Genomic DNA, 25619 nt, shown 5'->3' with positions numbered 1-25619 from the left:
ACATCTATTCTAAGGATCCTTCGTCTTTCCCTTCATTTCCCTGCTTTATTCCTAGAGATCAGAGTGATTTGATGTGAAGCTCTCACCTCTCCAGTGATCCAGTAGATCATCTCCAGGGTGAGGTCTAATATTTGAGCTGCCATGTGGCATCTGTTCTGCTCCATCCTCGGAGGGTCATAGATGGGAAGAACCATGGTCTTTAAAAGAAAACTTTATCTGAAACTAAGCAAAACAAAAAGAAGATTGGAGGCAAAATCCTGGTCTCCACTTACATTACCAACTGAGCCTTCAGTGTCTATTAAACAAACTGTCAGTGAAATAACTATATTAACCTGCGAATTAATCTCCAAATTAATATCGTTCTGAACCTGCACTTAGAAACCCGTGGTTACATGCGCGAGTACAGTCCCTGCTTCATATATAGAGAACCAGAAACACATGGGCTACTTGCACAATGAACAAGTCCGTAGGAACCTGTTCACACACCACCAAGAAACTTGAAGACAAGCAAGTGCTAGTCAAAAGATGGAAAAAACAGGGTATTTAGTTTTTCATATATAGAGAGCGGCGGCAGGAACCGCACCCCAGGCCCTGACTGACAGCTGGCTCAACGTTAGGGTTCGCTGTCAGTCAGGCTCAAATTTGTGTCTTGGGACCCCTAATCTTCTCCATAACCTATCCTCTCCATACATCTCTTGATAGCTTGCAACACAATCTCCAGTCCTTACATGTTCTTCTTCTTTGCTCTCCTACTACTTCATCTAAAATAATCATCTACAAGTTTTCTCCCCTGCTTCCTCCTCACTATTATTATTATTATTATTATTTATTTATATAGCACCATTAATTCCATGGTGCTTTACATGAGAAGGGGTTACATGAAAATACAAATATCACTTACAGTAAACAAACTAACAATGACAGACTGATACAGAGGGGCGAGGACCCTGCCCTTGCGGGCTTACACTCTACAGGATTATGGGGAAGGAGACAGTAGGTCGAGGGTTGCAGTAGCTCCAATGGTGTTGAGGTGGTCGTGTGGTCATTACAGGCTGTAAGCTTCTTTTAAGAGACGGGTTTTCAGGTTTCTTTTGAAGGATCCGAAAGTAGTGGATAACCGGATATGTTGGGGCACTGAATTCCAGAGGATGGGTGATATTCGGGAGAAGTCTTGGAGGCGATCGAGTGAGGAGCGAATAAGCATGGAGGAGAGGAGGAGGTCTTGGGAGGACCGGAGATTACGTGAGGGAAGATATTGAGAGATTAGTGTGGAAATATATGGATGAGAAAGGTTATGGATGGCTTTGTAGGTCAGTGTTAGTAATTTAAACTGGATACGCTGGGAAATTGGGAGCCAGTGAAGGGATTTGCAAAGAGGTAAAGCAGGAGTGTAGCGAGGAGAGAGATTAATTAGTCAGGCAGCAGAGTTAAGGATGGAATGGAGGGGTGCGAGAATGTTAGAAGGTAGGCCACAGAGGAGTATGTTGCAGTAGTCGAGGCGGGAGATGATTAGGGCATGCACAAGCATTTTGGTAGAGTGTGGGTTGAGGAAAGGACGAATTCTGGAAATATTTTTGAGCTGGAGGCGACAGGAGGTGGCGAGAGCTTGGATGTGCGGTTTGAAGGACAGGGCAGAGTCAAGGGTTACTCCGAGGCAGCGGATTTTGGGGACAGGGGAAAGTGTGATTTCATTTATTTTGATAGATAGATCAGGTAGGGAAGATATTCGTGATGGAGGAAAGATGATGACTTCAGATTAGTCCACATTGAGCTTGAGGAAGTGAGAGAAGAAGAAGGAGGATATGGCTGATAGACACTCTGGAATTCTGGAGAGCAGAGAGGTGACATCTGGGCCAGAGAGGTAGATGTGAGTGTCATCGGCATATAGATGGTACTGGAAGCCATAGGACCTTATGAGTTGTCCCAGGCCGAATGTATAGATTGAGAAGAGTAAGGGTCCTAGGTCAGAGCCTTGGGGGTCTCCAACAGAGAGGGGGTGAGATGAGGAGGTAGTATGGGAGTAGGAAACGCTAAATGTGCGGTTGGCAAGGTATGAGGAGATCCAAGATAGGGCAACGTCTTTGACCCCAAAGGAAGAGAGGATCTGTAGTAGGAGGCAGTGGTCAACTGTGTTGAAGGCAGAGGACAGGTCTAGGAGGGAGAGTATAGAGAATTGTCTGTTAGCTTTGGCTGTAAGTAAGTAATTTTGGTCAGGGCAGTCTCAGTGGAATGGTGGGAACGGAAGCCAGATTGTAGGTTGTCGAAGAGAGAGTTAGATGCAAAGTGAGAGGAAAGTTCAACATGGACATGCTGCTCTAGGAGTTTGGAAGCAAATGGGAGCAAAGATATGGGGCGATAGCTGGACATAGTGCTTGGGTCAAGGGATGGCTTTTTGAGAATAGGTGTGATTGTGGCATGTTTGAAGGCAGAAGGGAAGGTACCAGAAGTTAGTGAAAGGTTGAAGAGATGGGTTAGGGATGGGATTAGTGTAGTAGTGAGGTTGGGGAGGAGGTGGGATGGGGTCAAGTGCACAAGTGGTGAGGTGTGATTTGGAGAGAAGATGAGCAAGCTCCCCTTCAGAGATTTTGGAGAGTGATGTTATGGGGTTTGGGCATTGGTCTGGCATACAAAGAAGTTGTGGTGGTTGGACAACAAAGACTTGCCTTGTTTGGTCTATCTTATTTTTGAAGTGCATAGCAAAATCCTCGGCAACGATTAGGGAACTAGGAGGGGGCAGTGGTGGGCGGAGGAGGGAGTTAAAAGTGTTGAACAACTGTTTGGAGTTGTGGGATAAGGAAGATACGAGGGTTGTGAAGTAGGTCTGTTTAGCAGAGGTGAGAGCTGATTTGAATGCCAGTGTTGCTTGTTTGAGTGCAGTGAAATCATCTTGTGAATGCGTTTTCTTCCAATGCCGTTCTGCAATTCTGGATACTTGCCAAAGCTTTTTAGTGATGTTATTGTGCCAGGGTTGTCTATTGGTTCGTTGCACTCTGCTGTGCATGACAGGGGCGACCGTGTCAATAGCTGATGCGAGAGTGGCATTGTAGAAAGCAGTGGCAGTGTCTGTGTCGTGGAGTGAGGATATAGAGGACAGTGGTAGGAGGGTGGATAAAAATCAATGTTTTTAAAAAAAAATAAAAAAAAGAAATCGGATTTTTTTTATTTAAATCGGATTTTTTTTATTTAAATCGGATTTTTTTCAATAAACTGCTTTTTGAGGAAAATATTTTACCATCCAAAGGTTCTTCCATCATGAGATAAAGCGGAGTTGTTTAACTCAGTAGAATAAAGGCTGTATATGTGTAACATTCACAATGCCATGCTCTTCTAGAGGTTTCTGTAGGATTAGTGGGCAGTTTCTCTCCTATATTATCACAGACGCTCGCTTTACTTACGCAGTTCTCAAAACTGAATTTGACTCCGCAGAGGTCCCAGCCTCTTCTTCACGGCAAAAAATGTTACAACATGAACAGAGTTGAGAAAAAGACCTTAATCCTATTGTTCTACAAACCTATGAATACAGAATCAACCCCTTCAGTGCCAAGTCCAAGAAGTTAGACAATATGTTTCTGATTGTTTGGAGTGGAATAGATCTGCACAACACAAGAAGAATGTGAATCTAAGTGTGAGGAGGAGGAAGGGCAAGCAGACAAGAAAATGAAAGTGAAACTTTGAGCACAATACTGCAGCATAGCCACAGACAGACAAGTCTGGATCTGTTTGTGTGTACGATCTGAGGTTTATTACATTCTTTCCTTATAATGGCAGCAGACCGTAAAAGAGACACAGTTTGGGAATATTTTAATGAAGCTCATCTTCATCACCGCACTTCTCATGATGTTGCCTCATTCGCGCCACCAGGCCTTGCATCTCTTTGTTGCATCGTTTGCATTTTGCACGCATGCCTGCCTTACCGATAGGCGAAGGAGCTTCATTAAAATATTCCCAAACTGGGTCTCTTTTACGGCCTGCTGCCATTATAAGGAATGAATGTAATAAACCTCAGATCGTACACACAAACAGATCCAGACTTGTCTGTCTGTGGCTATGCTGCAGTATTGTGCTCAAAGTTTCACTTTCATTTTCTTGTCTGCTTGCCCTTCCTCCTCCTCACACTTAGATTCACATTCTTCTTGTGTTGTGCAGATCTATTCCACTCCAAACAATCAGAAACATATTGTCTAACTTCTTGGACTTGGCACTGAAGGGGTTGATTCTGTATTCATAGGTTTGTAGAACAATAGGATTAAGGTCTTTTTCTCAACTCTGTTCATGTTGTAACATTTTTGCCGTGAAGAAGAGGCTGGGACCTCTGCGGAGTCAAATTCAGTTAGGGAGAAACTTTGATTTAAATCACTGATTTAAATCAAGCCTTACTGACTAGTGATTTAAATCGTGATTTAAATCAGTTAGATTTAAATCAAATCCACCCTAGGTAGGATAGAGTCAGAGAGTGTGTGGGTGTCTAGGTGTGTGAGGTTCCTGCGTGGGTGCGCATGGTGCTGGACATGGGTGACAGGTGAGGAGGACAGTGATGAGAAAGTGAGTAGATGGTGGTCAGATAGAGGGAGAGGGGAGGTTGTGAAGTTAGATAAGGAGCATAAACGGGTGAAGACCAGGTCTAATCTGTGTCCGTCTGTGTGGGTGGCTGAGGAGGACCACTGAGTAAGTCCAAAGGATGAAGTAAGGGACAGGAGTTTGGAGGCTGCTGACTGGTGGGTGTCAATGGGGATGTTGAAGTCACCCATGATGATGGTGGGAATGTCAGCAGACAGAAAGTGAAGGAGCCAGGTGGAGAATTGGTCAATAAAGGCAGTGGTCGGGCCCGGAGGTCGGTATATGATGGCCATTTGGAAGTTGTAGGGGGAGTAGATGCGGACAGAGTGGACTTCAAAAGAGGGGAGGATAAGGGAGGGTAGAGGTGGGATTGGGTTAAAGGTACAGTTGGAAGAAAGGAGAAGGCCCACTGCTCCACCATGTTTGTTGCCAGGGCGAGGAGTGTGGGTGAAGTGGAGGCCTCCGTAACATAGTGCAGCAGGGAAGGCTGTGTCAGAGGGTGTCAGCCATGTTTCGGTGATGCCCAGAAAGAAAAGATTACGAGGTAAAGAGGTCGTGAATCACGTGGAGTTTATTGCAGATGGAACGGGCATTCCATAGTGATCCAGAGAGAGGGTGCAGGGGGGTGGGCGTCATGGGCACGGATTTGAGGTGGGCAAGATTTTGGGTGTTTATAATGGGTTGGGAGCGATAGGAGGGGGTAGTAGTAGGAGGTATGAGCTGTGGGGGACCTGGATTGGGAGATATGTCTCCAGCAGTGAGGAGACGCAGAGAGAGACAGAGCAGGTGGGAGGAGAGTGGGCGGCTTGTTTTGTGTATTATTAGGAGAGATCTGAGGTTGAGGAGCAGGTTAGCAGAGGAGGTCAGGTGGGGAGGCAGGAGGGAAGGAGAGATTATTACTTGGTTAGGGGGTGCTGGGGTTTGAGGATAGCGAAGGAGAGAGGAGTAAGGGAGCCAAAACTGTTAGAGCGTATGTCAGCATGATGAGAATAAGTGTGGCGGAAAGGGAAAGAAACTTAGTACATTTATTAACAGTGGTTAGTCTCACCTTCTGTTCACTTCTGGCTCATTTCTGGCATATTTCTGCTATAATAGTTTCTGTTATCCTCATAGAGACAGACCAAGGTCCAGACAGACCTGTGTCTCAGAATTTATAACAGACGTGCTCATAAAATAGGCCAGGTGTGATCAGGTGGGAGGGGCAGCAGGAAGACTGACCACAGACACAGGAGGGGATTAATTAGAAGTCGGAAGGGAAAATGCAAGGGGAAATAGATCGAAATGGAAAGATAAAGCCAACTGTGTATTGGCATCAAGGATTTAAAATGAGAAAACAAGCAGCAGGAAGACGAGGAATTCTCTACACCAAATAATGAGATTTTCTCCCACTTAAAAAAGCAACCTGAAATCTCTCTTCTTCAGGACATTCTACAATAACCTGGCCATATGAGCAACTTCTCTCTTCACCTACTGTCTCCTATGCCCATGTAGACTGTAAGCCCTCTTGGTGAGGTGCCTTTTCTACAGCTCGGGTCAGTACCGGACACCTAGTGTCCGGTACTGAACCCTGAATACAGACTTTTTAATGTACGTCTGGATTCCTGTTCGGGTTCATCAGTCTAATAAAGCTTGTTGAAAGGCTGCAGTGCAGTCAGTCCACAAGCTTTTTTGTAATGTGCTGCTGCAGTGCAGTATAGTGCAACCTCCACCAGGGGTAGCTGGTTAATGAAAAGAGGTTGTACACACAGAGCAGCAATACTGAACTACTACACAGGTGTCACAGGTAATGAAAGAGAAGTCAGGCAAGCCAAAATCATACACAGAGAGATAAGCGCAGTACACAGGGGGAGTCAGAAGAATGGTCGGGGACAAACAACAAGTCAGAGCCTACCGGGAACGTGGTAACCAAAACGTGAGACGCAAGACGAAGTCGGGATACAAGCCAAAGGTCAGAACAGGTCATAAACGGGTACAGACAGTCAGAGGCAAAAAGGAACACTAGTACAAGTGAACAGGTCAGGTGCTCAAGCCATGCAACATGAACTATAGCTGACACTGGCCCACAGGCTGCAGAGGACTTAAATAGCTCAGTCCAGAAACAAGACAGCTGAACATAAACTCAGAACTGGTCATGACACTTTTACAGTGTGCAAATCCGGAGCCATCACAGCCATGTTAAATATTGGCCGGCATAAAGGCTGGATCACAAGCGCCGCTGCCATTAGTGTAGGAATAGGACGCAGATGGAGTGAGGGACAGATTCTGTCTGCATACTCTGTGGAAGTACTGTGCCTTTAAGCAGCTGTGTATACTCTGCAAGCCATATCTGGAAGTACTGTGCTAAAGACCGCTGTGTGTACTCTGCAAACCCACCTCTGTGAGTACTGTGCCTTTCAGCCACTGAGTGTACACTGCACCCCCCTGCCTGTGAAAGTACTGTTCCTTCAAGCTGTAAGGAGGTTGCTTTCCCTGCTCCTTGCCTGGAACCACTTAGTCAGACAGCTGGTTTGTTGGGGGAAAGACTTTCTGCCCTGGACAGAGGGGACCAGGTGACTCCTGGGAGGAGAGAGGAAGAGAGATGGGTGTGGTCAGAAAAGAGTGGGAGAGCAGAGAGAGGGCAGCGCGCCAAAGAGGGCAGGCTGCAGCGCCGTGCTCCCCTAAAGGTAGTGCTCCCCATGAGGGCACTGAGGCTGAGATACCCAACATAGTGAAGGCTGTATGTGAGGGTGTAGACTCGGAAGCCTCCAGAATCAGAGAAGACTCTTCCCCTGACAGCGCAGAGACAGTGACCGGTGACTGCAGTGACAAGCAAAGATCCCTGAGTGTGATAAATAACTGCCCAGTGTGTGTGTGACATCGTTACTACAGAGAAACTGCCAGGCTAACATACAGAGACTCCTCTACAGCAGTGACTGAGACTGTACTACTTTCTGATTTCAGTTTCACTTTGAGGAGAAAAGTCTGCAAAGGTTTAACCCCGGAGTCTCCAGTTCTCAGAAAGCAGGAAAGACTTCAGAATCTTCAAGTGCTGCCGGTGACTGTACTCACATTGGAATAAGGACCCTCCAGTCAGTATCTCCCTGGACTGATAAGTTACAAGAACACTTGTTTTTTTTTCATCTCTATTCTGCTTAACTGTTTCATAGCTTCAGTTAACTTGTTGTGTACTGTTATACTGCTTGCTTTATCTTTACTAATCCCCTGTTTTCCTCCCTGCGAGGAGAATCTTACTCCTGTTAATAAATCCCCTTCAACAGTTGGTCTGTCTGTTCCGTGGTGACATACTCTACCCTGCACTCGATTACAAAGCCTCTGTGTGGACTCTGCAACCTTGCCTGTGAGAGTACGGTGACAAAAAAAAAAGCTGTATTTGCTCTGTACCCTCCCCCTGTGGGAGTACCGTGCCTTTAAGCCTCTGTGTGTACTCTGCCCCTCCCTCCCCTTTGGAAGTACCATGCCTTTAAGCTTCTGTGTGTTTTCTAGTAGTCTGAGAAATAAACAATTGGCATGAGACATTTTGTTGCCATTTCTAGGCCAAAGAAAGTTTCTTTTCAGCACCTCTGTCGTTTTCTAGTAGCGTTACAAATAAATAAATCTCCTGTTCCTCCATGTCTTTCTGAGTAGTGTACAGAAAAACCACTTCCAAAAATGAGGAGAGCCTCAAATAGGGGATGTGACCGTGTTGGTGCTGGTGTAGCTGCTGCTGGGGTACCTGATGCAGGGAGAGGATGTGGTTGTTCTGTACCTGCTATGTGCCTAAATACAACACCTTCCTCTGGTGCCCGCAGGTGACGGGACATTATGTGTCTTTGTAGGCCCAAATTACTGCTGCACAAATAATGAGGCCACAAGATTTTGAAAAGGTGTTAGGATTGGATAGCTGAGAGTGACTCCAGTTCCCAGGGCTGTGGAGTCGGAGTCAGCATAAGTCTACGTTCACACTAGCGTTCTGCTAGTGTGCGTCGCCTTAGCGTCGGGCGACGCAGCGGCGACGCACGCGTCATGCGCCCCTATGTTTAACATGGGGGACGCATGCGTTTTTGTGTGTTGCGTTTTGCAACACTTGCGTCTTTTTTGCCGCTAGCGTCGGACCAAGAAAACGCAACAAGTTGCATTTTTCTTGCGTCCGATTTTCGGCAAAAAACGACGCACGCGTCGCAAAACGCAGCGTTTTTGCGTGCGTTTTTGTGTGCGTCGTGCGTTGCATCGCCGACGCAGCGGCGCGCAACGCTAGTCTGAACGTAGACTTAAATAGACTGACTCCGACTCCTAAAATATATAAAAAATTGGGTACAGTGGTTCAATGCAGTTTGTGGGGAATTTTTTTCCATAAGAATTTGGGAAAGTTATGAAATGTCCTATAAATGTCTGTCCTATTTCTGATCTAAGGTCTAGACTTTTAGCTGAGATGAATCTGTGCTGCAGTTTATGATAAAGTAGTGAAGCTTCTCCTCTACAGATAAGGGGAAAAAATAAACACACAGGAAAGGAATGCCTACATTCATCTCAGAACTTCTGGAGTGAACAGGAAAGCAGGATTAAAGAAGGTAAGTACTTCTTAAAGCATATATAAACTTTCAATAAACTGGGCATAAATCAATAGCCCAGTATATGTTGTCTCTGTATGCTTGATGTTTTAGTTTGTTTTTTCTCTTAGCTCATGTTTGGAGAAATTAGCTGCTCTGATGACTTATATACACTATACATAGGATATAAGGGGAAAAAATGTTTTCTAACATCTCAAATTCGGAAATACAGTAACAGGATCGATAAGGACATATGTGTGTGTGTGTGTGTTCTGGAATGTGATTCAGCACAAACATGCTCCCTCCTCCCCTTTTCATGGACTGTGAAGAAATATGATGTGAAGTATTTAGTGAGCTGTACCGAGACAAGCCTGACATTGAAAGTTCCGAGTAAAGCTATTTAACAACACATTTTACAAACTTTATACTTATCAGTCCTATTGATTTATGCAAAGATTATTTTATTTCTATCCCAAATTATACAGTGCATAATTCCCTATTCTTGCAAGAATTACAATATACTTTATTTTTTTTACAGGACAAAATTATTTTGAGAGTGAATGTACATAATTTCAAAATGTCCAAGAAGCATCTTATGAAGTCAGCTGTATTTGAGCATTTCAGTGACGCAAGATAGTAAACCTTTTGTGTGTCAGTGTATAAGTGACCCAGATGAAAACAAATGCTGTGATGCCAAAATCAGTGTATACTCAGGCAGTGGTAAAAATGCTCCTTCAAGAGATTCCAATCTAAAAAGACACATTTACAACACTGCCACCCAGAAGTTTAAAAAGCTGTGACTGAAAAAGATCACAGCAGCACCAAGAAAGCAGAGACCAGCACTTCCCTCCAGGCAAAGGAGGAGGAAAGAGCATCTCAAATCTCAGTTACAAGATATTTTGTAAGTGACAAAGTTACTATACAATGACAGCAGATGTGTTTAAAAGACAGCTCATCGAGCTTGTTGTGAAGGACTTTGTACCATTATAATTATTTGCACGACCAGCTTTTACAGTTATTAATGGAGCAATGGCTCGCAAACTTAGTGTTTCTCTGGAAAGAGAAAGTATTCGAAAATTAGTGATTGAAGAAGCCCTTAACTAAAAGGAAGATCTTGAAAAGACTCTCAGAAGACGCTTTGGGTTTCTTAAAATGGATGCCTGCACACATCACAGAGTGAACTATTTTGCTATCAACATTCGATATGTTTGTGACGACAAAAAAAGTTACTAAGACATTGGCAGTAAAAGATACTAAAGCTCATCACAGCAGCCAGTTTCTCCAGACCTTAGTGGAAAAAGTTCTGCAAGATTATGAACTCAAAAAAAGAACAGGTTCTTGCTATTGTAAATGATGATGCTTCAAACATGATGAGTACAATTAAACTGATGAATAAGAATAACGAAGGTGAACAGCAGCTAGAAGAAATTTCATATTCAGTATGTTGGAGATGGAAGGCCACAGTCCTGTTCCCATAACAGAGGAACAAATACATATTACTACAGAAGAACAGCAAAATGATTCTTTACAATTACAGTAGATGATCTTGCTGAAGCTGCTTCACACCTCTTTCCTATTCATCACATGCTCTGTGTTGTGCACAAGATGCAGCTGGCACTAACAGATATTTTTCAAGAGAGACATGCTGGAACTCTGATTAGCAAAGTGAGGAAATTGGCTACTGCTGCCAGAACCCCTAAAATTGATTCCATCTTGAAGAGACGTGTTGGAAAAGGGGCAATTGTGGATCAAGCCACTCGGTGGGGCAGCACCTATTTAATGATTGAGCAATTGTTTGAGCTGAAACCCTTCCTTGTAGATATGGCTAACCCTCAGGCAACACTACATGAAGGTCAATGGACACAGGCGGCTGAATTGAAGGAACTGGTTCATCACCCATTTATAGTGACTAAAAAGTTACAAGCTGAGGATTTAACTCCTGGCATTTTTATAAAGGAGTGGAAGGACTTGCCTGTCCCAAAGAGGAGGTTTAATCGCAGATGGCATTGCTGCTTCAATGAAATGGAGAGAGACACTGCTATTATAAAGTAAAATTCTTCTGGCAGCTGTTTATGGATCTGAGTCATAGTATATTGCTGGATGATCAACAGTTTACTAAAGGAAAAGAAACTTTGATTGAGGTAGCAGTTAGGATGAGTGGGCTACATGACGGCCAAGAGCAAGAGGACTCGGGCCCTGCCAGTGCTGCTGCTGCCGTTTCTTCATCCTCATCAGATGGGAAGTTTGATTTCAGCAAGTATTTGGATGGCATGGAGCAGGCAAAGCGTTGCTGTGGGGGAAAAGATTCCACTCCCATAGAAAACAGATTGACCATATTTCAGCAAAATTTTTCACTTACTCTCAAAGAAGTAGAAGAGTTCAATCGTTCATCAAAACTGACTGTGCACGAGGCAATTCCTTTATACCCCGAAATTGATAGAGATGTTGCCCGTGTGGTTACTGCTTTGCCACCAACCCTCGTTAGTGTAGAGAGGTTGTTCCCTAGCCTTAAAATAATTAGATTTGCGGTCATCTATAAAAGGAGGATCTGATGGAGACGATACTATTTCTCAGAACAAATTCATAGACTGCACAAATGCTATTCAGTACGTTTTTGTTGAAAACTGTTTTTTTCCACTTACTGTAGAATGTATAATTTGTAAATATGCTAATTTTTTTGTTCTAAAGTTGTATTCCAATAAATATATTTTATGTTCTATCTAAATGGTTTGATTATTGTATCATAAAGATAAAAAGCCTGATGTTACCATTTTACTACAGTAAATTTATCACTTAAACTTAAACATGAGCCATGTGTGAGGGAGTCGGAGTTGGAGTCGGTGTCATGGGAAATGAGGAGTCGGAGTTGGAGTCAGAGGTTTGGCTTACCGACTCCACAGCCCTGCTAGTTCCTTCCCATTATCTTCCACAAGTTCCACTGCAGAAAGTGCCTAGTTGGCACCTGAGGACCATGGTCATCTGGCTTCCACCTCACCCCCTTTGCAAATCAGCCAAGCAGTCAGAGCCCCAAGTAATGCAGCAGTCACTTCTGCTTCTTGATGACTCCACTGGCTGTGGTTCAGTGGGCCATCCACCTGGCCCTGCTCCAAAAGTGCAAGAGATTGAGTGCTCTGATGTCCAACCACTTGTTATATTGGAGGATGAGTACGTGGGAGGGCCAGTGCACACGGTAGGTGGATCACCGCTGCACATGTCAGATGATGACAAAACTCAGTTGCCAACTGCAGCATCCTTCTGCAGTGTGCTGACCGGCAAGGAGGGAAAGGGTGAGGAGTCTGTGGAATATGATGCGGAGATGATGAGGTCCTAGACCTCATATGAACCGGAGACCATCCTAGTGATGTGCATAGTTCAGAGAAAGGGGAAGTGGCCATGCTGCCGCAGCAGCACAGGAAAAGAGGGAGCAGGGTGCAAAGGCACAACAGATGCCCCTAGCCAGTATGTCAGCTGCAACTACCCACCATGCCGCTGAACTAAGCACAAAAAAGACAGCTCCGAGAATGTGCTGCCAACAAGAGTCAGGTACAGAGTAGTGATGAACGAGTATACTTGTTGCTCGAGTTTTCCCGAGCACGATCGGGTGGTCTCCGAGTATTTGTAGGTGCTCGGAGATTTAGTTTTCATCGCCGCAGCTGAATGATTTACAGCTACTAGCCAGCTTGAATACATGTGGGGATTCCATAGCAACCAGGCAACCCCCAAATGTACTCAGGCTGTCTAGTAGCTATAAATCATTCAGCTGCGGCGATGAAAACTAAATCTCCGAACACTAACAAATACTCGGAGACCACCCGAGCATGCTCGGGAAAACTGGAGCAACGAGTATACTCGCTCATCACTAGTACAGAGGTGTAGCTAGGGTTTTGGTTCGGGGGGGGAAGTGAAACTTCTCAGTGGGCTTAACCTTAATTATAAATGGGTGACGCACCCTAATAGTGGAAAAGAACCTCAGCAGATGGCAGCGCTGTTACTGAAAATAATCTATATAATTGCCTTGTAATGTTTTCATTTACTGTTCTGTTCAGATGTCAACGTATCCCAGAATTCCAAGCGGAGGAATTTCACCGACCGCCATATTGGGACACCCAAGTGATGGGTGTTTCAATATGGAAACTGCTGCTGGTACCAACCTATTGCACACTACCACCAGCAGAACACAGTCGCACCACACATACTCTATAGGCCGTACGCACCACACACACTCACACAGCCTCTTGTGTGGTACCACCAGCGAGACACTGTCGCGAACATGACATCAGCCGAATGATTTACTGACCACCGTCATCTTTGTACAGGAGGAGCGCATGCGCAGTTTTAATGTGACCATCGCTATCTGTCTGCACAAACATGGTGGCGGTCAGATTTACTGCACCTGCGCGAATTACGCACAGGTGCACTGAATAATTCAGCTCATCCCGGTAGCGGATGCGCAACGTGTCTTCAGGCAGAGAAAGCCGCTCACATTAAAGGGTTTTCCCACGAGCCAAAGTTCATTTGAAAAATTGACTGTGTCTGACCGTGTACGGAGCATACCACATCTCCTGGGCAGGGGAGGAAGCAAAAGACAATACTGACATTACAGCAGGGGATCACAGTGGATTCATTTTGGGAGGTAAACCATTTCACTGACTGTTTTTAAAAAATATTTTACATCACAAAATGTATCCTCTGTGATCTCCCGCTGTAATGTCAGTATTGTCTTTGAGGGGAGAACACAGCACAGGAAGGAGAGAGACAGCAGACAATGGAGATAGCATATGGGGTAGACAAGTCAAAGAAGAGAGCACAGATGGGAGAAGTCAGCACATGAGGAAAGAGAGTGGATAGGTGGGGGAGCACATGGGGGGGAGAGATTCTCAACTCTGCAAAGCCTGCCCCCACCGCGACATTACTGCCCTCCCGATGCGATAGCACCGCGCCTCCATCTAGTATAGTATAATGCACCAGATAGTTCTCAATATAGTATAATGAACTATGCTATAGAGGCCTACGAAGAATGTACTCCCCATAGGCCTCCATATAGTATAATGCACTCCCCATAGGCAGACTCTATATAGTATAATGCTTCCTCATAGTCCTCCATATAGTAGAATGCATGCCCCATGGGCCTCCATATAGTATAATGCACCCCTATAGGTAGACTCTATATAGTATAATGCACCCCCCACATAGTCAAACTCTATAGTATAATGCACCCCACCCATTGGCAGACTCTATAGTATAATGCACCCCACCCATAGGCACTCTATAGTATAATGCACTACACCCATAGGCACTCTATAGTATAATGCACCCTCCATAGGCAGACTGTATAGCATAATGCACCCTCCATAGGCAGAATCTATAGTACACTGTACCCCCATAGGCAGAATCTATAGTATAATGCACCCCCCATAGGCAGAATCTATAGTACAATGTACCCCCGTAGGCAGATTCTATAATATATTGCACATATCCCCTCCCTGTAGGCAGACTCTAAAAGCAGAGGTCCCCATAGTTTCTGACCTTGAGAGCCACATTCAGCTCTGAGATATGGTCACAAGCAACATCCAGCCTTGAGAGCGGGTCGCGAGCCACATTCAGTTCCCGCCCCCTCACAATAGTGACAACCAAAGCCCCCATTACAGACAGAATGGTAACCAAAGTTTTTCCACAAAAATCAATCACCCCAAAGCAGTATACAAAGATCCAGGGGTTCCCACAATACCCCATTCAGAATTCTCCTATAAAGCACTCCCAAGATACTGTCACATCCAGCTTCAAGCACCTCCTCTGACAGGTGGTGTCATCTTGTCTCCAGCGTACCATACTTAAATTATCTCAAAACCCCTAAGACCAGTATATGCGCATCCAGATCTGTTCTTCTGTGCAGGGCTTTTCACAAAATTCCCCATTTTCAGATGTGCTCTTCATACCTGTTTGCTAGAACTGGAGCTAATGCACCAAGCTGGCAGACAGCTGCGAGCTACAATTCATGGGACTGCGAGCCACGTCTTGCTCCCGAGCAACAGGTTGGAGACCCCTGCTCTATATGGTATAACACAATCCTCATAGACAGATTCTGCAGTATAATGCACCCTGCCCCCATAGGCAGACTCTATAATACAATGCACCCCCCATAGGCAGATTCTATATAGTATAAAGCACCCCATATAGGCAGACTCTATAATATACTGCACCAACCATAGGCAGACTCTTTAATATACTGCACCCCCTTAGGCAGACTCTATAGTAAGCTGCACACACACCCTCCCCATAGGCAGACTATAGTATACTGCACACACCCTCCCCATAGGCAGACTATAGTATACTGCACACACACCCTCTCCATAGGCAGACTATAGTATACTGCACACCCCCCCTCCCCATAGGCAGACTATAGTATACTGCACACACACCCTCCCCATAGGCAGACTATAGTATACTGCACACACACCCTCCCCATATGCAGACTATAGTAAACTGCACACACACCTTCCCCATAGGCAGACCCTATAGTATATTGCACACACACCCTCCCCATAGGCAGACTATAGTAAACTGCACACACACCCTCCCCATAGGCAGACAGTCAGACTCTATGTAAAGCACCTCATAAAAACAATAAATCCAATACTCACCTCTCTTCATACTTGTTCCTCCGCTGCTCTGAATGCCCGCACACCTCCGGACAGCGGGTGCTGAGCAGTGACGTCATGGCACCCGCTGTCAGTGTCGGCGACATCAGATGCTGACGGGAATGATGGGAGAGGGAGAGTAACGCTCCTTCTCTCATCAACGCAGTCAGCTGTATCGGCATCTAGCCGATACAATTGAACCTGCGTAGACGGGCCATAGCGGCCAGCCGGAAGTGCAGGGAGATCAATTCTCCCTGCTCTGCGGCAGAATGTTACTGTATTGGCGCGCTGTGCATGCCGATACAGTTGTAGTAGCGTACCTCCGGGGGGGCCCTCAGAACGCGGGGCCCGGGGAGACCGCTCCCTCTGCCCACCCCGTAGCTACGCTACTGGTCAGGTGGTATGCACTGTCTGCTGTCAGACCCTGAAGAGTGGCATAAATGTTCTGGACCAGAGCACCACCTGTACAACGAGGCATCTGAATTCCAAGCGCAAGCTGTAGTGTAGAACACACCTTAAAAAGCATGACAGAGCTGAGCCTCCTCCGGCTCCCTATTCTGGTGTGGTCTCAGCCTCTTCCTCCCCCTCACGATCAATAGGGCCACCTGCCTCCCCGCTAAGAGAATATGTGACAACACCATCACCAGCAGTGTCAACAAGCATCTCCACACCGTCCCATGGAAGTGTTCAGCTTTCCATCCCCCAAATTCTCAAGAGAAAGAGGAGATACCCCCCTACATACCCATGATCCATGGCCCTGAATAACATTTAAAAAAAATATAACAATAATAATAATGACGGTGGCTGTTCTCTAGTAAGTTATTTTCAGCCGCCACTACTTTTCCAGGCGGCATTCCTTGCACAAACATATCGCGGACCAAATCAGGTGCGCACTGCGCAACGCCATCAGTGGAGAGGTCCACATATTCACTGTGATACGGTCACCGGTGATGTATGTGTGACAACCCAGGTTCCTGGTTGTCACAGTAGCATTGCTTTCCTCAGGGGAAGAGTGATGTCTCGCTTGGAAGCGAGGGAAGATCTTCTCTATCAGGTATACACAAACATACATGTTAACACTCCAGGCCAGAAGGGGTAGCTCTGATCCAGCTTGTGGGTGGTTCTCCTATATATATATATATATATTCTGGTCTGGAGGGAAAGTTAGTCAGTTCCTGTCAGAGAGACAGATAGAGATTCAGAAGGACTAAATGGGCCGTACAGCCAAAAGGGTGCTGCAGCTCCTGGACAGAAATAACACAGAAAGAGGAACAGTTTGTAGTGAGCATGGAGGAGAGCGAAGCACAGGAGAGGGAGACTTGGGGAGAATAGCTGCGACTGGACTACATCTGTTATGTAGGCAATCCAGTGACACAGTGTGCCAGCAATCAGAGCACATACAGTGATCTGACAATAACCCAAAAAACAATAGAACGAGCTCTGAGATGTGGAATCTCTGTAGACCGCAATACCTGAACCTATCCTAAACACAACTAAAAGCAGCAGTGGATTGCGCCTGACACTACCTATGCAACTCGGCACAGCCTGAGGAGCTGACTAGCCTGAAGATAGAAAAACAAGCCTGACTTGCCTCAGAGAAATACCCCAAAGGAAAAGGCAGCCCCCCCACATATAATGACTGTTAGCAAGATGAAAAGACAAACGTAGGGATGAAATAGATTCAGCAAAGTGAGGCCCGATATTCTAGATAGAGCGAGGATAGCAAAGAGAACTTTGCAGTCTACAAAAAACCCTAAAGCAAAAAACCACGCAAAGGGGGCAAAAAGACCCACCGTGCCGAACTAACGGCACGGCGGTACACCCTTTGCGTCTCAGAGCTTCCAGCAAAACGAATTAACAAGCTGGACAGAAAAAGTAGCAACAAAAGCAAAGAAGCACTTATCTAAGCAGAGCAGCAGGCCACAGGAAAGATCCAGAAGCTCAGATCCAACACTGGAACATTGACAAGGAGCAAGGAAGACAGAATCAGGTGGAGTTAAATAACAAAGCAGCCAACGAGCTCACCAGAACACCTGAGGGAGGAAGCTCAGAAGCTGCAGTACCACTTGTGACCACAGGAGTGAATTCAGCCACAGAATTCACAACATACATCCCTGAAGAACAGACACCGGTAGCCGGAAGACCGAGGTTGTGTCGGACTCCACAAGGCACAGCAGAAACAAGCAGGACAGCTGGACTACACATCACCTGTCCACCCTAACACCTGGAGACACAGTGGCGCATAGAGCCCCGGTCGTGATAGAGACCCTGTAAAAAGGTTCGAGCCATCTGTCATACGGGTCTGTGTCCCACCTTCATGGAGGACAGAGAGAACTGTGAGGACCTTGACAGAAGCCATAGGCAGCAAGGGAATACACCACAGCACTAGTAGGAAGGCTTTTAACTCCACCTGCTAAAGGGGACTCTGAACTCGCTTCCAAGCCGGCCGTACCCTGCCTGTACCTGTGATCTGGTGCCCTGGACTGTGGCTGCCTGAAGTCTTCAGTAAACCAGGTAAAGAGACAGCAAAATTGTGTCCTCCATTTCTTATTGCACCACTCACCATCTACACACCAGAAGCCCTGGGGACTCTACTTCACCTGCGGGAAGTTATACCATCTTAGCTGCCATACCATCACCCCAGCGGACCCCTTTACGCAGCGTCAGTCCCCACTGACCGAATACCACAGGTGGCGTCACAAGCACACTTTATTCTCAAAACCCCTTTATAGGTTTTCCCTTTTACTTGGGCTCCCAGGGCCATGGACCGGGTCGCAGCCACCGTGACAATCCCCTTTAAGTACCAGTACCGAGTACCCCACGGCCTAGGCAGGGTGTTACATATGTGACCACCACCTCCTCATCCGGTCACAGTAATAACCGCACCACCAATTTCAGCACAGCCAGGGGGAAACAACAGCAAGAAGTTTCAGAACTCTGGGTGACAAATCCCACAAAGCACAGGAGACAGATGTATCGTTGGTGCCAATACACCTCCAGCCCAGCGGTGTGTGATAACAGACGAACTCTCATAGCAGATCTGGGCCTAGCCGGTTTGACGCACATCCCTTGTCTGGCGCATGTGCTGAACTTGGTGGTGCAGGGCTTCCTGAAAAACTACCCAAAGCTGCTGCTGAAAATGCGTGCAGAGTGTGCAAACTTTTGGCGTTCTCATTCTGCTGCTGCTCACCTGTCTGCTCTGCAGCATCACTTCTGCCTTCCAGCTCACCGGCTGATATGTGACGTACCAACAAGGAGGAACTACACCTCGCATATGCTGGAGAGACTGTGCGAGCATCAGCAGCAGGCAATAGTGGAGTTTCAGCTGCAGTAAGCACGGCTGAGTCGCTCTGCAGAACAACACCACTTCACCACCAACAAGTGGGCCTCCATGCGGATCGTGTGTGCCATCTGGTGCTGCTTAAAATATACCACCAATATTGCCAGTGCATATAACGCCATCATCAGCATTACTAAACCACTAATATGACTGCTGGAAAAAATTATTCAGGCCATGATGGATGAGGTGGTGGCACTGGAGGAAGAGGAGCAGGAGGAGCAGGGCCAGCTCACACCATTATCGGTCCTGTTGTCCACACATGGCTCCGAGGGTGGTTACTGTCCCAACAGCGGTCAGGTACCCAACTGTACAACCAAGGAACAATTTGAGAAGAAGGAGTAGGATGTGGCGAATAAACAACTGAGTTCAGAGCAGGGTAGAACTCAGATCACCTTACGGGCATTACTGGAGCGTGTCTGGGGCACTACAGAGTACCCAGACCACATACCTCCCACTGAGGACAGATTGTTATTGCCTCTGGGCAGCCTGGCACATGTGAACCGATACATGCTGCAGTGCCTGTGCAAAGACCGTTTAGTTACCCGTATTGTTACCAGTTCCGATTACTGGGTTGCCACCCTGCTGGATCCCCACTACAAGTACAATATACCATCATTACTTCCATCACTGGTGCGGGAGCGCCAAAAACGTGAATACAAGCATGTGCTGGTGGAGAAACTACTGATGGTTTTCCCACCTGACAGTGGGATACTGCCAGCACCTCTGAAGGCAGTGTTAACATGGCCGAAACATGGCAAAACTTTACGAGCTCGCCTCAACATATAGCGCCATCATCTGATATGGTCTGTATTAGCAGGAGCCAGTGTTACAACAACATGGTGGTAGAGTACGTGTCCACACGTCTCCACGTACCAGCAGATGGGACGGCTTCATTTAACTTTTGGGTCTCCAAATTGGACACATGGCCTAAGCTTGCCCTTTATGCCTTGGAGGGGCTGGCCTGCCCTGCGGCAAGTGTCATGTTGGAAAGTGAGTTTAGCAGGGAAGGGGTGTGATCATAAACAGGTGCATCCACCAGTCCACAACCAACATGGGGAACCTAACATTCCTTGCAATGAACCAGGTGTGGATCCCACAGTACTTGTCCGTATCTTTGGAAGTCCGGGTGTCAAATTTTTTAACCAACATCTCTGGGGGAAGTTTGGAAACATGCTCCGTGGGTAAAAATTGTTATCAGCTTCTGTGTGGGAAATGTGGAAACATGCTCTGTGGGTGACATTTTTATCTGGACTGCCGGTAGCAAGCCTCGCTGTGGACCACCAGTCCTATACAAGATCATTCTACCAGCTTTTCATCAGCGGCATTTGTAATGTACGCTACTGGAGCTGACATTTTGGAGCTGTGGGTGCTGTGCCCCATGCTCTGTGGGTGAAATTTGTAACTGAACTAGCAATAGTGAGCCTCCATCTCTGTGACAGCACTGTTAACATTTCAATGTTATTTATTTACTTCCTATTTTACCATGATTAATTTGGTGACAGAACCATTTTAAGTAATTTCCCTATCCATGTTTGTTTAAAGGGCAATAGCTCTTACCCCCCAATTGTTCTTCCTTTTGCAGCCCCCAGAGCCCTCACTATGACCACTGAGGTTCGGGTCCCCATTGACCTATACACGACGCAGACTTATCTCGGAAGTACCAGTGACCCCAATACCTCCTGGGCCCCTGCCATGACCTACGTATCCAACAAATTGTCTGTACCCGAAAATGGTAACAAAATATAAAGCAAAAAGCGAGTGCTAATGCAGGATGGGAACATTAAAAGATTATCAGTCTAAAAAAATGGCGTCATGAGGTTAACAGGTCAATATACAGTTGTAAATTCACTGAAGAACGAATGAAAGTGGCACTCACCCAGAAATTGCTGAAAATAGATGTCCTTTATTCAGAGGAATGCGTGGACATACATACGATGGAGCAGCGGCTGGTAGTGGTTAGGGTGCGGGAGGGAGGTGAAGGACGACGGCCGTTTCGCGCTTGCGCGCTTCTACGGGTCCAGGTGAGGGAATCGAAGACGTCATATCCTTTTTAAAGGACTTAGTGACTAAGCGTGAACAGGTGTGTATTAAAAACAATTACAATATCCCTTTTTCCAAAGCGTTAGTAAGCACATCAGATGAGATTTACATTATTCATTTAGATATTTCATTTCAGACATAATATTATTACATTCCAAAATATCATTTCATAAGAAGATAGTCATATCTAGTTTATCGTTTAATCCTATAGGTCCTTGTGCATTGGTTTTAATAATCCATCTGGCTTCGCGCTGCAATAGCAGCTTGTTACGATCGCCTCCATTAGGTGGATTATTGACTATTTCTAGTCCTGCAAAACGCAACACGTTAGGGTTAGCATTATGCATATCATTAATATGTTGAATAAAACGAGGGCAACCTTTGCCTGAAATTATAGAATTGTAATGTTCCCTGAATCGGTGGAACATGGGACGTATGGTTTTGCCAATGTAAAAGAATTGACAGGGGCAAATGATAATATAAACAACGAACTGCGATTTACAAGTGATAAATTGTTTGACCGTATGATGGATGGAGCCTATATGGATTGATTCATCTAACAGTCTCAGGTGGCAGAATTTACAATTGCCACACTTGTAATTTCCTCTCGGTTGCGATTTATTTAGCCAGTTGCTGTTGTTAGTGACAGGCAGACGATTTTTGACAAGAAGATCTCCTAAATTTTTAGTGCGTTTATATGCGAGAATAGGGTGAGATATTACTGTGGGGGCCAGATCCCTATCGTTTTTTAACATATGCCAATTTTTATTAATGGCTGCGTAAATTTCTTTGTCCATAGGACTATGCGCAAATGTGAAGACAAACCTTCTGTTGTTCTCCTTTTTTCCTTTAATAGGATCTGTACATTTCTTACGATTTTTTAATAGACTCTGTTGGGTCAATTTTTTTACTCTATTCTCTGCTTTTGTTAGAATTTCGGGGGGATAGTTTCTTTTTAAGAAGTCGGACTTTAATTTCGTTATTTGTTCATTAAACAATTCATTGTTGTTATTTATTTTTCTATAGCGAACCATTTGGCTATAGGGTATGCTTTGTTTAGTATGGAAGGGGTGGGCACTATTAAAATGTAACAAATTATTTATTGCTGTTGGTTTTTTGTGCACGCTAGTGTTAATTCTCCCTTCGTTGATGTTTAATTTTACATCTAAAAAGTCTAACGAATCACCCCCGAAGCATGCGGTAAATTGCATATTTTCTTTGTTTATGGTGTTCAGATGTGAGACAAAGTTGTCAAAGTCATTTCTTGAACCGTCCCATACGATGAATACGTCATCGGCGAATCGTAGGTATGTACGGATATGTTTTAGGTACGGATTAGTGGAGGCGGTTATATATTTTTCCTCAAAAGCCGCGAGAAATAAATTCGCAAAAACACATGCGACGGGCGTACCCATCGCGGTACCTGTATGTTGAATGAACCATTTATCGAGGAATTTAAAGGCGTTATGTGAAAGTACAAACTCTAGGCTTTCGATAATGAAATCAATAAAGTCTTGGTCTTTATCGGTATTGAGTAAAATTGTCCGAATAGCTTCAATGCCTTTATCTTGGGGAATCCGTGTATATAGGCTCACGATATCGATGGATACTAACGAAAAAGTCGGTTGCCAGTCCAAAGTTTGTAAAACTGAGAGAAAGTCCCCTGAATCTTTTATAAAAGAAGGAATTTTTTGTAGAAGGGGTTTTAATAGCCAATCTAAGAATTTAGATAGAGGTTCTGTTAGTGAACCGATCCCCGATATTATCGGGCGCCCGGGAGGTCTGGTGGCATTTTTGTGTATTTTAGGTAAGCTATACCAATTAGGTGTAGTAGGAAATTCGGGTAATAATTTTTCAGCTTTATTTTTTAGTAACACGCCTTTTGTAACGTATTTGTTTAATAATGTTCTTAGTTTTTCCTTGTATTTGTTCGTAGGATTATTTTTAAGTAAAGTATATGTATTCTTATCATTAAGCTGAGACATGGCCTCCTCGATGTAATATTTCTTATCTAAAATAACAATATTGCCACCTTTGTCTGCTCTCCTTATGATGGTATCGTTCCATTGTTGTATCTCCCGTATTGCCTTTTCTTCTTCACGTCCTAAATTTTTACGTGGGTGTGGATATAATAAGGCCTCTACATCTTTCAGAACTAAGTCCTGGAATAAATCAATGGTATTTCCGGGAGATATAGGAGGCATAAACGTTGATTTTACGCCACCCTTGAATGGTTCGAAGTTAGGGGTGATGCAATCGTCTAAAATTTAAAAAGGATATGACGTCTTCGATTCCCTCACCTGGACCCGTAGAAGCGCGCAAGCGCGAAACGGCCGTCGTCCTTCACCTCCCTCCCGCACCCTAACCACTACCAGCCGCTGCTCCATCGTATGTATGTCCACGCATTCCTCTGAATAAAGGACATCTATTTTCAGCAATTTCTGGGTGAGTGCCACTTTCATTCGTTCTTCAGTGAATTTACAATAGTATACAGCTTTATGTGATGCACCTCCGATAATTGCCATGGCTGAATTGTGCCGGCTAGCGTTTTGAAATAAATCCAACGTGCTAGAAGATATTTTATATGGACTAAATCCTAGTGCCTTCCGATCTCGATTTTGTTGCAGGTCAATATACAGTATATATATAATTTGTAAAGCGCTGCGGAATATGTTGGTGCTATATAAATAAAGTTATAGATATAGATATATTTTTATTTTTTTTTAAAAAGTTGCAGAATTGTTTTTTTTTTCTCAACATTTCACGTTATTTGAAATTTATCTCCTGTTTTTAGGTCCATTGTATGGTAAAAAGAAAAATGAACAGTTTTGCTCAAAAGTACAGTTTGTCCTGCAAACACTGAGCCCCTATACAGCGATGTCAGATGTCAAATAAAAAAAAGTTATGGTTCTTGGATGAAGAAGAGGAAAAAAAACAAAACAAAAAAAACAAAAAACAAACCCATAAACCCCTGCGGCCCGCAGTCCTATAACCGTTATATACCGCACAGACCCCCGGGGGATACATTATTATTATTATTTATTGTTATAGCGCCATTTATTCCATGGCGCTGTACATGTGAGGAGGGGTAGACATAATAAAGACAAGTACAATAATCTTAAACAATACAAGTCAGGACGGGTGCAGGAGAGATAGATCACTTCTTACCGTCTTTACCGGGCTGTGAGCGGACAGAGGAGACGCACAAATACCGGAGCTGCGGTCACTGCGTCTTCTCCGATCTCCGGGGGACGTTTCCTGGTTTTGTGATGAGATTTGTCCCCTCCATTCTCCTCAGTCCTGAAGCAGCATTTCCTGTCCCCTGTAAACTACAACTCCCAGCATCCTTTGCGGCTCCTCTCCTGGCAGTGAATGGTGATCTCCCCTCACTGAAGGAGTCATGGAAGGGGGCGGGGTTTAGGCTGCAGACTTCCTGTCCCTGCAGTGAGCGCCGCCATCTTGTTGGTGGAGTCTCCTAGTTCCCAGCACTCGCAGTATTACACCTGGTGGCAGCAGGCGGCGGCTCCTCCTGAGCTCAGGGGCAGAGGAGATGGGGTATTAGTGGCAGAAGCATAGGAGTTTGATGTATAGTTAGTGCGTCGTATTCTTGTGCTATGTACGAATGATGTCGAATTCTGTGTGTACTGGGCTATCCCAGTACTATATATAGACATGCATCAGCGGCAGCACCCAGCTTTCCGGATATTCCGAGCGGCATATCTGCCACCACGAGTGTCACCCAAAGCTCTGATTACTGATATAACAATAGCCAAAGATTCTCCACAGAAAGCGCCGTGTGCCCCTGCCTGGCAGAATAATAATAAATAATTTTATTTATATAGCGCCAACATATTCCGCAGCGCTTTACAAATTATAGAGGGGACTTGTAGAGACAATAGACATTACAGCATAACACTAAACACAGATGAAAACAGATACCAGGAGGAGTGAGGGCCCTGCTGCTCGCAAGCTACAGACTATGAGGAAGAGGGGAGACACGAGAGGGGGATGGTAACAATTGCTTTAGTCAGGCTACTTTCACACTGGCGTTTTTTTGCCAGACGTCGCAATGCGTCGTTTATGGCAAAAAACGCATCCTGCAAAGTTGTCTGCAGGATGCGTTTTTGCCCCATAGATTAACATTGGCGACGCATCGCGACGCTTTGCCACACGTCGCAACCGTTGTGCGACGGTTGCGCTGTGTTGTGGCGGACCGCCGGGAGCAAAAAACGTTAAATGTAACGTTTTTTGCTCCTGACGGACCGCTTTTTCCGACCGCGCATGCGCGGCCGGAACTCCGCCCCCACCTCCCCGCACCTCACAATGGGGCAGCGGATGCGCCGGAGAAATGCATCCGCTGCACCCGTTGTGCAGTGCGTCAAACGCTAGCGTTGGAATCTCTGCCCGACGCATTGCGACGGGGAGTTTCCGACGTTAGTATGAAAGAAGCCTAGTCGGACCAGCCTGTTGTGAGTTCTGTTTTTGGGCTCCCTCTGGTGGTTACTGATGGTACTGGGT

General features: G+C 45.4%; 1 protein-coding gene across 1 annotated transcript in view; it reads right to left on the bottom strand.

Moving 5' to 3' along the window:
- The window catches only part of LOC138671392 (gastrula zinc finger protein XlCGF57.1-like), a 44870-nt gene extending 20405 nt beyond the window's left edge, over positions 1–24465 (bottom strand). Inside the window, exons 1-2 of the mRNA XM_069759531.1 lie at positions 24270–24465; positions 87–222 (exon numbers count right to left, since the gene is read on the bottom strand). Coding sequence (XP_069615632.1) covers positions 87–194 — 108 coding nt within the window. The 5' untranslated portion in view covers positions 195–222; positions 24270–24465. The remainder of the gene's footprint in view (positions 1–86; positions 223–24269) is intronic.
- Positions 24466–25619: the final 1154 nt, after the last annotated feature.

The sequence above is a fragment of the Ranitomeya imitator genome, chromosome 3 (genome assembly GCF_032444005.1).
Source record: "Ranitomeya imitator isolate aRanImi1 chromosome 3, aRanImi1.pri, whole genome shotgun sequence".
Lineage (NCBI taxonomy): Eukaryota > Metazoa > Chordata > Amphibia > Anura > Dendrobatidae > Ranitomeya > Ranitomeya imitator.
The sequence above is the reverse complement of the archived record's forward strand: the minus strand, read 5'-3'. Positions and strand labels throughout refer to the sequence as shown.